General features: G+C 41.3%; 1 protein-coding gene and 1 long non-coding RNA gene across 3 annotated transcripts in view; both read right to left on the reverse strand.

The window, feature by feature from the left end:
* The window catches only part of LOC116036818, a 397,754-nt gene that overhangs the window by 270,798 nt on the left and 112,906 nt on the right, over positions 1-14,050 (reverse strand). The window lies entirely within an intron of this gene.
* Positions 1-14,050, reverse strand: part of LOC116036815 (protein jagged-2-like) — a 69,880-nt gene that overhangs the window by 47,629 nt on the left and 8,201 nt on the right. For both annotated transcript variants that reach the window (XM_035994508.1, XM_031280482.2), the window contains exon 3: positions 1,177-1,234. In XM_035994508.1, the coding sequence (XP_035850401.1) occupies positions 1,177-1,234 (58 nt within the window). The remainder of the gene's footprint in view (positions 1-1,176; positions 1,235-14,050) is intronic.

Consider the following 14,050-nt stretch of genomic DNA (forward strand, 5'->3'; position numbering starts at 1 on the left):
TGTATTTTAATGTAATTTTAAATTGGTGTCATTGATGTATATCTGTCGGAGAAGTCAAAGACAAATTTCCACTAAGGTGGACAATAAAGTCTAATCAATCAATCAATCAATCAATCAATCAATCAATGTTTTTCTCCTATCTAGCCAGACCCTCCTGCGCAGTGCTGTGGAGGTAAGTTTGGCAATGTGAGACTAGACCTATCATAATATTCAGAAAAGAGCAGCAAACCAACAACAATCGTCTCTTGCAGTGGGAACAATCAGATATGGAGTGAAATGGAGATTACAAGCAGCCTATCTGGAAGTCAAAGCCATAGTAACCTGCCAGGCAAGCCTTAACACATTTAAAGGGGAACTTTCAACCTGGACTAAGTGACTGATGGGAACAACAATCTTTGACATTGGTCCAGTATTAAGCAGTTGGCAGTCAGCGAAACAAGCTGCAATGTAAGTTAATAGGGCAATTGCGCACCTTTAATTTGTTTTTGCTACTGACCATTATGGAAAGGATCCCAAAGGAGGTGGACCTTTTTCTTAAAGAGTAAGATCCTTTTTGCTTCTGTTCTCCATTTAATCATTTAGTCATTTTATCATCGTAAAACACACTTCATTCAAAGTCGACAGGAATCAAATAAAACTCTCAAAAGCCATCTTGGTTCGTCTTTCCACTGTTCCAACAATCACCACTCTGGTTTGGTTGAAATAAACCATTAATTCACCCATTTACATGTGAAAATATGCTGTCTCTATACACGCTAAAAATAATGTTTATTTAAATGAAGTCTGGTGAGTATGGCGATTGTGATTCCGGTGCTGTTTCGTGTTAAACAAAAAGGATCTTACTCTTTAACAAAAAGGTCTATCTTTGTAGGATATGCACATTTGTCCTATAGGGTTACATTGCAGCCCGGTTCACGGCTGCAGTTTACAGCGTTCTCGCTCAATACTGGACAAATTTCAAAGATTATTGTTCACATTAGTTACTTGGACACCAATGCATGATAAAATATGGTCCAGGTTGAAAAAACTTGACATAACCGTTTAAAAGAGTTATGATATGTTTTAAAAAAAAAAAAAAACTCAGAGCATGTTAATGCAGTATGAGAGGACAGAATGATTCCGGATGGAGAGGAGAACAAACTGGGTTTAAATACAGTGCAGAGGGGTGATCCTTACCATTGCTGTATGTGCCGTTGTCCCTGTCCCACGCCTCCACTATCACAGTGTACGCTCGCTGAAACACAGAGAGGGAGGGGGGCAGACGTTATCACAGTGCATGCTAATACATACACACACACACACACACACACACACACACACACACACAGAAACTCAGATATGCCCATTTCGAGACATAGACGTGCACATGTGGAGTTTACACAGAAACTCAGATATGAGCTGCCGTCCCTTATAAACAGACACACACACAGTCTTGAGTCATGACTTTCAAACACACATATTCTGCATGAGAGTGAACAACGATGGGAAAATAAGTCCTGTTCCCACACTGCTGTCACTCATTAGCTCCCATCCGCCCGGGGCTAGTTAACGAGTACAGCCACTGTGTTGTGGGAGAACAAAACATTCACCAGGAAACTGGAATTTTATTCATTTAATTTTTCGTTTCACAGCCAAAAAAAACTAAATCCAGTTTTCCTTCATCACTTCTGGATCTCGATCCGTGCCACCGGATCGATCCAAGAGGGCGTGCGTTTGTCTTTTCCTCGGCTCCACAGGGAAGACAGCGCCCCTGGAACTAGCAGGGATTTGATGATTTGCTCAAGGGCACTTTGTGTGCTGATGCATTGATTTCCTATGGGGGGAAATTTCGTTTTTCCTGCCTTCTCCACAGGGATGTGGTAGGGACTCGGTGTGCCTTTTGATTTCAAGTGGCAGGGGAAGACACTTGGGACCAACAACATTCAGGGTTTCTTGCAGTGGTGGAAGAAGTATTCAGATACTTTACTCTGGTGGCTTAAGCAAACGCAATTTCCCAGATGTTTTTAAGTTGAAAAAAAGGATCTTTAACAGAAAGGTCGACCTCCTTTCCATAATGTTGTCAGACACTTAGAATAATAATCTGAGCCTGTCAGTGGCAATCTGAGTCTGTCAGTGGCAGACCAAGCACTATTGTAAACATAAATAGAAGCTGCACAATTGCCCTATTAACTTATATTGTAGCTTGTTTCGCTGACTCCCGACAGCAGCGGTCCTGCTTAATACTGCACCAGTGTCAAAGATTGTTGTTTCCATCAGTCACTTAGACACAAAAACATTGGAAAATAGGGTCCAGGTTGAAAAAACCCGAAGTTACCCTTTAAATTCTGTGCGGGTAATTCTGAAAGATTACAGAGTATTGTGTATAAGAACATCAGCATTAAATTAATCATTGTACACTATTTAGTGCTGTGATACAGTATTGTGAGGATATTGTGTGTAAAAGTGCAGCATGCCTACACACTATGCCCTACTTCCCAGAGGAGACAGACTCCGCCATCCCACAGCAACAAACTCAAACTCGGGATTGTTTCAGGTGCAGGGCTATTTTTTTCCCCTTTTTTTCACGGGCATCAGCAAACAAACCAAAATGGAGCTCGCTGTCTGTCAACTGCATGGGGCCGTACGAGCAGCTGTGAGTTCCCATGACCCAAGTGTGACTCAGAGTGTCTGAAGGCTGCAGGGAAGATTACAGGGGAGGCGACAAAGTGGTGCAGGAAGAGATTAGAGACAGAGAAGACAGAAACATTAAAAGGTAGAGTGCTTTAAAGGTCATTTAATGGCACTCAGATTTAGGTAGTTCATAGTTTGGAGACACAGAAAAGACAAAATCATGAGTTAGATATGAGACCATGTTGTTACAAGTATTTGGTAGTTGCTTTAGGGTGTGTTCACAACAACGCAAGTTTGGAGCTGTTTATTCAAATTAGGCCGAATTTAGTTGTTTAAAATTGAAAGCTTTCAGTGAAAGCTATTAAATGTCAGAACATAGCAAAGAAAAAGCCTTTCATGGTAGTAAGTGGATCTTGAGTTAAGATTGTTTAGTTAAATGTTATTTTCAAAGTCAAGAATATACTGTTGTCACTGGTAGGGTTGGGTACCGGTTCCACTATGGAATCGGTTCCTACGCAAACAGTAGTATTCGGACCGGATTAGAACACAAATTTTGGTTCCTCATTTCGGTTCCACTTAATGTGTCGACTGAAATATTTTCCCTCCGACGGCGGCAGACTCTTTTTTTCTTTCTCCCTTTTCCCTTGTGAAGTGAGTGTCCACACTATTCTCCGACATCATGCACTCTACAATCACTGCTGATAGATGGCTTTTTGAACACGCTCCGAAACGGACGTGAAAATATCACACTTTCTCTGTAGTCTACCGTTAGCTAGCTATCATAAATGTAGGCTACTTTTAAAATGCCATATTTTCCCTCTGGGCTCACCAAAACGGACATAAAAGCATATTAACCATTCACTGCACGTGATCGCTAGAATACATATTACACTTGCTCTGCTAGTCTATCGTTCAGGACAAGACCCTGTAGCCTGGTGGTGGGAGAAGCGGGACAGCCTCCCCAAATTGTCTGCCCTTTCAAACTCATACCTGTGTGTACAGGCCTCTTCGACACCATTTGAGAGAGTTTTCCCCTGTGCAGGACATGCCATAAGTCAGGAGAGATGTTGTATCTTGCCAGAGAAGGCAAATATGGTAATTTTTCTGCAAAAGAACTGCTAAAGTTTGAAGCTGGTTTAGTTAGCATACCAACTCTTGTTAACTTGTAAATAGTGTAACTGTTGTTTATTGTTAAATTATGGTAGTTGTGTGTTAGGTGACTTAGGTTTACTTATTATATATTTAAGTACTTTAAAATGTTAATATATTGTTAAATTGAAATAATTTTCAATTAAGAAAAAACTCTATAAAGGTCATGTCATTTTTCAGTTTTTCAAGAATCGGTTTAGGAATCGGAATTGTTTTAAAAGTACCGGTTCGGCATCGGAATTGTAAAAATCCAAACGATACCCAACCCGTGTCACTGGTATAGTGTGGATGTACAGTGGTGGAATAAGGCATGATGTCAGGCTCTGTCCCTCCTCTTTTACTATCCTTTGCTGCGGGAAACAACAACAACCACCTCCGAGCTAGCAAAATGAAAATGTTTTGAAGCACATTTGAATGGTGCAACGAGGCAGACCTGCTTGGTTCTTTCTGTGAATGATTGTAAAAATTTACAGAGAATATGTTTACGGCATTTGCTGTCTAACAGGGGCATTCTTACATGTTTGCTCACCGGTTATGGAAAAAGTTAAATTTTTTTCAAGCATGTCGCTGCATCCGGAGCTTAGCACCGCCCAAACTGACCGTGATTGGTTTTAAAGAAATCAAAACAAGCCAGAGGGGGTTTCTTTCTCCTGAATGTTAAGCAATGTAGCCAGACCATACTCCAGCACTGACACAGCGCTGTGGAGATACAGTAGGTCTGGCAATGCAAGACTATCACAGGTGGTGGAGCCATATGCATACAATGATTGCACCCATACTGTGTTTTGCTGGCTTTAAGTTTTCCCCAGTAAGCAGCACACAAACCTTATCTAAGACCTCATTGGAGTGAAACAGATCTGCTGTGTGTATGTGTGGCTCAACGTCCAAACTACACAGGGAAACTAAAAGAACTAATAAATCAAGGCATCAAAATGCTAAATTTTATATTTATGCAACTGTTGTGAAAACATAATTGTTCAACATTTTTCCTTGCCGCTGTCGCACCAAAGTGTAAAAGTAAAGTGACTGTAAAGTGTCCTGAGATTTGACTAAGAAAAAACTGAATTGAATTATCCTTTGGTCCCAAAGAGGGGACTAAAAGAAGAGGTCTCTGTTTCCCTCTGACACTTACTGACCTAACAGCAACTGATCAAACTCTTCAGCAGGCTGTAAGCAGGTTCTCTGTGCACAGCGGGACATGAGGACATATCAACTGAGAAGTTTAAGGGCAACTCCTTACTACCTGACAGATCAGAGTCCATGTCAGGTGTAGAACAGAATCCCAAAACTACACTCAGATTAGTTCCAATCACTAATAACCCAAAAAGCCATGAGCTCAGACCCGACTGAGGCTCCTCTCCATCTGCTCCACAGGACACAGCAGTGATTTATGAGCAGCCATAACTCTGGAATGAGTGAAAATAAGTGGACATTATCATAATCAATCTTTCCCTTAGTAATCCATTTTAAATGTCACAGCCACTGGCTCCCAGACAGATGGAGCTGTCCCACGGCCTCACAGCAGCCTGACACCACCGTGTGTGTGTGTGTGTGTGTGTGTGTGTGTGTGTGTGTGTGTGTGTGTATGTATGTATGTGTGTTTGTGTGTGTACATATCTGAGTGTGTGTGTGTGTGTGTGTGTGTGTGTGTCTAAAGTGAAGTAAAGGCTTGTGTGTCCTTGAAGGACAGGAGCTGGAGGATCAAAGTGTCCCGTCCCTACTGTCTGCAGTGAGACGTCCTTATGAGTCCACTCTGTGTGTGTGTGTGTGTGTGTGTGTGATATGGGCGGGGGGGTCGGTGGGAGGGAGGGGTGGGTGGGGACGTGTTGGGAGACACTTGACACCTCCTAACCAATTTACAGGAGTCGGAGGGATTTGAGTTTTCATTAGGCGAGGAGAAAGCAGCCCACTCCTCGCCGCCTTCACCTGTTCAATGAATAAATTACGGCTTTGGTGTGGCAGGGACAGCCGCCAGCAACACACAGCTCTACAGAGAATATACTGTACAGCCTGGAGATGCTCTGTTAATTTGGTTTTCCATACATGCTAGTAAGATTTATTCTTCAGTACTACAACACTTCTGAGTCACTTTCTTTTCCTTTCTTGATTAACCCGGTGAAAAACTCTTTGTGAATTTGACTTTGGAGTGTAGTGTCTGCTAATAGTACCACCGTTGGCCGCTACATTGGGTGTGGTGTTCATGAAGTGGCAAACTAATCTTTTCCCCATGATTTTTCCCCAACTACTGGACTTGATGCACAGACTGATGTGGCAGATTAAACGTCGGTTCAATTCCGACCTGCGAACCTTGGCTGCATGTCATTCCCCCTCTCTCTCCCCTTTCATGTCTAAGCTGTCCTATCAAATAAAGGCCTAAAATAAAAATAAAAAAAATCTCTATCTAATGATTATTTCATTGATCAGTTCAACATTTGTATGTGTACAAATCTGTATCATTGATAAATAAAATGCAGTGATTCTGCCAATATTACTATTTCAAAGCTGTTACAGGTGTTTAGTGGCTCCTCTCATGGGAAAAACATGTTTGGTTTAGTAAAGTAAAGTTGTTCCAGTACCAATCCCAGCATGGAAAATACCTCCGATACTGCCTAAAATGCTGATATCGGTCAGTATGCGAATCAATGCACCGATCCGATGATATCTGTTAATTTAGCCCTGAAAAAAAAAAAAAGAAAAATTTTGATAATAAAAGAAAGGTCTGTGGCATTCATTCTCTGTCTGTATTTGTTCATGTTTTAGAAAGAATTTAACCTGCACCAGGCCATACAACAATGACAGAAACCATATCATATCCCTACAGGGTTAGTAGTATACCCATTAAATATAAATATTTATTTATTTTACGCACTGTATCAAAGCAGTACTTGAATCTCTAAACAAAATAACATCACCTGCAGACACTCAACGTTTAACAGCAAGAAGTTCCAGCATTAACACAATGCTTGATTGTACAAGTATCTACAGTACGGAGACAAAAACACCACAATGTGTGCTCAGCATCACAAATATTAGGTGCATTAAACCAGAGTTTTACACCTTAAGGCGGACTAAAATGGAAAAGGAATGTTCCTTTAATTGAAAATTCACAGCAGCAGGGAATTGTACAGTATATGGTAAAAATAATCCTGAGACCCAATTAACAACTTTTCTGGAGTTGTGATTTTTTTTTTTGGGGGGGAAGCAGCAGCAACACCTGTCACGTCACACCTGTTAGTCTATTGACATGAATAAAACATGTGGCTCCAGGCAGAGTGGAGCTGGGATGGTTAATTTAGCACATTATTAAGAGAATGAGTCCAGCGCCCCTCCACCACCACGTCTTCTCTCTAAGGAGGCCTCAGAGCACCAACCAGCCCCCCGGGAGGCCTTGTTCAGACAGCAAATCTAATCAAAGCTAATCTAATCAGGTCTTCATACCGCACCGCAGAACGGAAAAAAATGACCCAATTCACTTTTCCCACACCAAACGCGTGAAAAGCTATTTCTGTCGCTCCGGGTTACGCCGGCTCCTCCAGCGACGGAGAGGAATTCAGAGAATTTTGTCCGTTACAGAAAATCGATGCCGCGTTTGTTCTGTAAAGGGAGCAGTGGGAGAATAGGACTCTTTCAGTCCTAAATATATAGGTAGATAAATGATAATAATGATGCATTTTAGTTATATACCGCTTTTTTTTTAACACTCAAAGACACATACTTCGAAAATGTACACACTAAATTACACGCATTATCAAACATTAAAAGCAGCTCTACAAAGGTGAGTTTTGACATTAATTTGAACATGGACAGAATGGTGGTGTTTGGGGAGAGAGTTCCAGAGGGAGGGGGCAGCTACAGTATATGACATGTCTCTGTTTTCTAACTCGTGAAGGGAACACTTCCACTGCGTATTGGACAATTTCTGTTGGTCTTTTATCAAATGAAGGTGCCAAAGACTTCACACAAATCCTGCTGATCCCTGTTAGTTAGTCGCAGCACGTACAGAGATAAAATCTGATTACACTGTGCTCAGTTTTTTATGACCTCCTCGTCGAATGGTCTGTAATCAAATGCTGCCGCTGGGAATCAGGCTGCACTGACATAAGCTACACTCCCACTGGAGATTGATAACTGTTCTCCGCGTATTCCAGATTTATGGCTGGTACATTGCATAAGCAACCAAAGAGTGTTAACCGCCATCCAACTTATGTTTTTTTAAGAAACCGAACAGTAAGCCTGCCGATCTTTCCCTGTACAGGCCTGAGCCAATCTTTAAACGCCAGGTCCTCTAGCTATTTATCGGAAAATTTTCATTTGCCCATGTTTGTCTAGGTAGCCTAGCTGTCAGAGCTGTTAAAGGGGTGATAGAATGCAAAACCGATTTTACCTTGTCATAGTTGAAAAACGACAGCAAATAGGACATACATAGAACCTCAAAATTCCACTGCTGCTGAAAACGGGTGAATCTCAACAAAGCTAAAAGTTGACGTCAACTCCTCAACTCCTACCTTATTTGGCTCTAGTCTCTAGTCTTTGTCACGCCCCAAAATTTACATAGGCTACGCCACTGACCTGAGGTCAGCTTAGTCTTCTGAATCTAGGTCACGCAGATCTTAGAAATTGTATACATTGTTTGTCTGCTAATTAATTACTAAATTCACTTCTGAGACTTTTTTATGCGAGAAATCAGCTATGTAGAGGTCAAATATGTGCCGTTTTACGAAAATTGACGGCTAATTGCAAATTTTGTCCGACTGTGTGTCGGAGTTCAGCAGGAGCTCAGCAGGCTAAGATGACAGCGGCTGGTGCTGCCTCGCCGCCAGGCGTGTCCTCCTTCACAGACCAGATAGCGCTATCCTATTGCGTGCAGAGGGAATTTGAAAGACAACCGTTTATCCAATTGTGAGTTCCCAGACCTAACATCTTGATGTGGGTCTGGCTTGTCAGGCTAAGATAGGTGCGGGATAGGATTTAATATCACACAAACTTTACAAGATCAACTTCAATAGACATAATAAAACAAATGGACAACTCATAGTTTGCAAAAGAATTATTCAAAAAATGAATACCTCGTAAAATGGCGATTAATACCTTTTAATTGCCTTAATTTTTATTAATTTGATTTACTACCTTTTAATACTTTTTAAAACCCTGCGGACACCGTTATTCTTATATTTAAAAAAACTAATGATTTTGACATTTGCTCTATTGAGGCTGATGTGAGACAATGATTTGATGTAAACAAAAGATGGAATCAGATCATGGAATTCATTCAAAACTTTAATTTGTTGAAAAAAGTAAAAATAAATATCAAAAATCGTATGTATCGCGTGTTTTTTAATCAATTTGAGAAATCATCGCAAAAAAACACGATACATACGATTTTGGTATTTATTTTATATGTGTGTGTGTGTGTATATATATATATATATATATATATATATATATATATATATTACCAATGATTCAGCTAAATATTTTGTTTATACGGTAATGACGGTAAATGTCACCACAAACCAAAGCAGGTGGGACTCACATGTGATGCCTAAAACCTTATTACATGTCCCCAGTTGTGAAAGAAATATTCAGATCTTTTACTTAAGTAAAAGTACTAATACCACACTTTACAAGTAAAAGTCCTGCATTGAAAATGTTACTTGAGTAAAAGTATGTAGGTATCATCAGGAAAATGTACTTAAAGTATAAAAGTAAAAGTACTCAATGCAGAAAAATCCTCCCATTTTAGAAAGTGTAAAGGATCCAAACAGTTGTGTGTTCAATGGTCTAATCATTTCAGCTGGACTTGTAGGCCGTTATATTGTTGGCTAGTTTCATGTATAATAAACTTATATAAAGTTATAAACTACATGTGTTTTGTGTGCAGAAATCTTAATGTGTAAAGTAACTAAAGCTGTCAGATGAATGTAGTGGAATAAAAAGTAAAATATAAAATATTTCTGAAATGTAGAGGAGTAGAAGTAGAAAGTGGCATGAAGTACCTCAAATCCGTACTTAAGTACAGTAATTGAGTAAATGTACTTAGTTACATTCCGCCACTGTATTTCCCCCGGTATTCTCTTAGACTGCTCTAGTTTCTGAAAAGTTCTGTCAGATCTACAAATCAGGTGGACAGGGCTCTGTGGGAGGCCCAGCAGAGGACAAGAATACATCAGTTGCCTGAGAAGCATGCTAAATATGACTATTGAGCCTCGTCCACTAACAACTGGATGCAGCTCTAAATCCAGAGCTCCATGTGAAGCGGGAAGCCAACACCTGAAGCAGGCGTGAATACCAGACTCAGCATGTTGCACTCCAGAGAGCAGCACAACAGAGGCCTTATGTAAACGCTCTCAAATCCACTCCTTGACATTTTGCCCAGCGCAGCTGCCCTCTTCTATCTCTGTTCCTCTCTGTTTCCATCTCCCTCTCCAAGCTCTCCGTTTCCCCCCCTCCCTCCACTCGTCTTGATAACTCAATATCTGGGCACAAAGGCCCAGGTATAAAGTCATTGTTCCCGCTGAAAGGTGCGGCGACAAAGAAAGTTAAGGCAGCCCTCGTTTCCACGGCTAAGCCGGGGAAAGTGATATTCACGCTTACTGTCTTATTATTAATTGATCCAACTGCCATTGATCAACCCAGAACTTTCCCTTTATTCCATTACACACATGTAAATGTTAGAAACGTTGTGGATTCAGAAGTGTGTGAGAGTGTTACGGGGGGTTTCTCCATGAAGTGGGAGGTTGGGTAACTGAGGAACTGACGGAGATTTTGGCATTCAGATGCGTTGAGAAACCCTGCTGAACCTTCACCCAATCCCTCTGGAGAGGCCGGTTAGGACAGGCTGCATGCGTCCATGTTGCAGCAACATACAGAAGAAGAGGCTGTAGTAATACTTGTCAGGGACAGCTTTTCATCAGAGTTGCTCTATTTAAGTTCTTCAGCATACTTTTGGAAAAGCCAAATGATGAGTCAGGGTGCGTTCATTACAAGTGTGTTTTGCAGCGGTTTACTTGAACTTGGGAGCGTTTACTCCTTTAATTCTATTTATTTGTCCGTGAAAAGAATGACAGTCATGTTAGGCGGTCGTTCATTTCCAGCTACTACTGTGATGTGCTCTGTACTGGGATAAACACCAAAGAAGAAAAGATTACCCAGCAATCTGTCATGCTTAGCTGAAAGTGCACTGCAAAAAAAAAAAAACACAAAGAACGGCAATTGGGTAACTAGGAATGACTTTGCAAAACTACCATAAAAAAATCACGCAATGGCTTACAACCTGGTGCATGATGGGACTCCAAAGCTCTGCTTCTGACTCTGTGTTACTTTGGTTCACAATGTGAACCTGAATTGAGCCAGATGCAAAAATACAACACAGAGATCTTTTCTCACTCTGTTCTGGACCAAAGAAAGCAAACTGTCAGTGTGATCACACCCTCAAAGCTAGCAAAACAAGCTAACAAAAACTGGAAGACAGCTGCCAAATGATTTCTAACGGACAAAATATGTAGCTACAGGGTTTGGGTCTGGTGGGAAAGGGAAAGATGAGCAAGAGAAACATGAGATACATGAGATATTAGGAGATAAACAAATACAGCAACAATGGAGGGTTCCTCCAAACCTCCAGCCCTCTTTTCATTTCCCATGCTGCACTCTCTCTCTCTCTCTCTCTCTCTCTCTCTCTCTCTCTCTCTCTCTCTCTCTCTCTCTCTCTCTCTCTCTCTCTCTCTCTCTCTCTCTCTCTCTCTCTCTCTCTCTCTCTCTCTCTCTCTCTCTGAGGTCCAGCTGAGCTCCATTAGCCCTGTGAACAACCACTGGGAGTCAGGTGGGAAATTAAGCTGCGTGTGTCTCATGCTTTAATCACCACTGCTCACCTCTGTGCGCACAACGCATGCATTTCATTACCTCTGCCTTGCCTAAACACACGCACATACATTATGACTATACACACAAAGGCCCCATTTACTCCTGGTATTAGCATGTAATCGGTTAGTGCAGGGGTCTTCAACGTTTCTTTAAGCCAAGGAGCCCTTAACTGAAAGAGAGACAGAGCAGGGACCCTGCATATATCGTGTAAAATTAAGTTGCATATTAAATGGGCCTACAATAACGTTTAGGGCGTCCTAAAGCCATTATACATACATTTTTAGTGCATAGAATACTAAGCTATTAAAGTAATTGTATCCATGATTTTATAAATCAAAAATGTAACAATTATTTTGGTGGTCCCTCTGCGGTAACTCTGAGGATCCCTTAGGGGTCCCAGACCCCCTGTTGAAGATCTCTGTGTTAGTGGATATCTGATCTGCATAAGAAAAAGCGTGTTAATACCAGGTGTAAATGCACTGCAAATGGAACACTATCGAATCAGCAAAACCATATCTGCAGGTGGACTGACTCGCACTGTGATCGCATCTCAGCAGGTGCAAAAAGACATCTGCAGTTTGGCCAAATTCTTAAAAAAACAAATGCACCGAACAGGCTGAGAGCAAAATGTGGACAGAATCGAGATAACAGGACGCACAACGCTTATTAATAACACTACAGACGTGCAAACAAACACACATGCATGAAACTGATCCGTACATACTGTACACAGTGGGCTTGGCGATGATTCAATAATATACCATGGCTATGGAAAAAAACTCGTTCCTGATTGGTTGGCGGGTGTCCACTGAAACTGCATATCAGGAAATCTCAGACATAGTGCAAGTTTAACAATTCTAAATCAACGCTCGATGTAGGATAAACTACAGGTAACCATGGCAACGATACCAGTGCTTCATGCTACATTAGCAGGTAAGAGGTCATGATATAAACATAGGCATATATAAAATGGACTAACAGATCCCGTTGCTCTGGACGGAGACCAGTGAAGGATATTAGAAGCACTTTTCCGGTGAGCGCTGAGCGTTACTGAGCAGCCTCCAACTGAGAGAGACGACGTAAATGTGACGTGAGCAACCTGTCTGAAAGTTGGAAGTCTTCTGGTAGCTGTGCCAAGAGAAATCTCAATCATTCCCAATCTTGCAGAGACGGAGAGCGTAGGTATATGTAAGGAGATAACATAGGCACAGGCTAATTATTGCTAACTAAAATGCTAGTTAACATTAGTAATTAAACTTAAACAGCGAATGTAAGTTGAAACTGCCTGCGAGCTTCTCCTGTACTATACGGTAATTCTTCTACTATAAGACAGTAAGTCGCGTGGTTATGACACAATCGCCTATTTTTACAAAAACGTCTGCTACAGAGCCATAACATGAGATACAAAATAATGGAGCCTTTTATACATTGTCGTGTTTCTTTAGAAATAAACAATGGACAAATACAGTCTTTAAACGCTTCAGATGTAAAGTTATTCGCTGTCAAAGTGACACCAAAATGAATGGCAGTCAATGGGATGCTAACGGGGGGTGATGGCTTGGTAGCATCAAAATGGCGCCATAGGAACTACGCGTTCCAGGGAGAGGCTTACCCCCTTGGATATAAAGCGTGATAAAGAAGAAAAGGAGAGAAAGAGAGGGACGGAGGGACTGAGGAAACAGTCAGCTGTTCCACAAACTCCTGGGCAGTTCAGTGTTTTAAAACTTTCTTGTGGCAGCGATAGAGGCAGTGAGGTTTCCTGTTTCCTGTACGGAATTCACAGGTTTCCTGTTTCCTGTACGGAATTCACACACTTCCAAACACACTGACATTTTGGATATCGTAATATCGTGATATGACACAAGTGTTGTCTTTTACTGGTTTTAAAGGCTGCATTACAGTAAAATGATGTACTTTTCTTAACTTACCAGACTGTTCTAGCTGTTCTATTATTTGCCTTTTCCCCACTTAGACATTATGTCCACATTACTGATGATTAATTATCTAAAAACTAAGTGTGAAGATATTTAGTTAAAGCACCAATTGATTGAACAGAATATCACCGCAATATTGATATCGAGGTATTTGGTCAAGAATATCGTGATATCTGATTTTCTTCCTATCGCCCAGCCCTAGTCTGATCGTAGGTTACATGATTGGCCACCGCAGCGTGACGTGGGTTTTTTTTCGGCTCCCCCCTGTTGCCCCCACCACCACAGCCTAAACGCACTACCCCCATTTAAAATGAATGGGAAGACTTGTGTATTCCCAAGACTTGTGGACAGCTGACTGGACAGCTGGCCGGATGTCCCTCATTTTCGGCCGGATGTACGGTACCTTTCGCTTTCTTTGTGTTGTAATTCTAAACACCGGTGGATTTGTGAGGACTATGGTTAACTGCTCCTCAGATCTCTGCAGGGTAAATCCAGAC

Source organism: Sander lucioperca, chromosome 18 (genome assembly GCF_008315115.2).
Source record: "Sander lucioperca isolate FBNREF2018 chromosome 18, SLUC_FBN_1.2, whole genome shotgun sequence".
NCBI classification, from domain to species: domain Eukaryota; kingdom Metazoa; phylum Chordata; class Actinopteri; order Perciformes; family Percidae; genus Sander; species Sander lucioperca.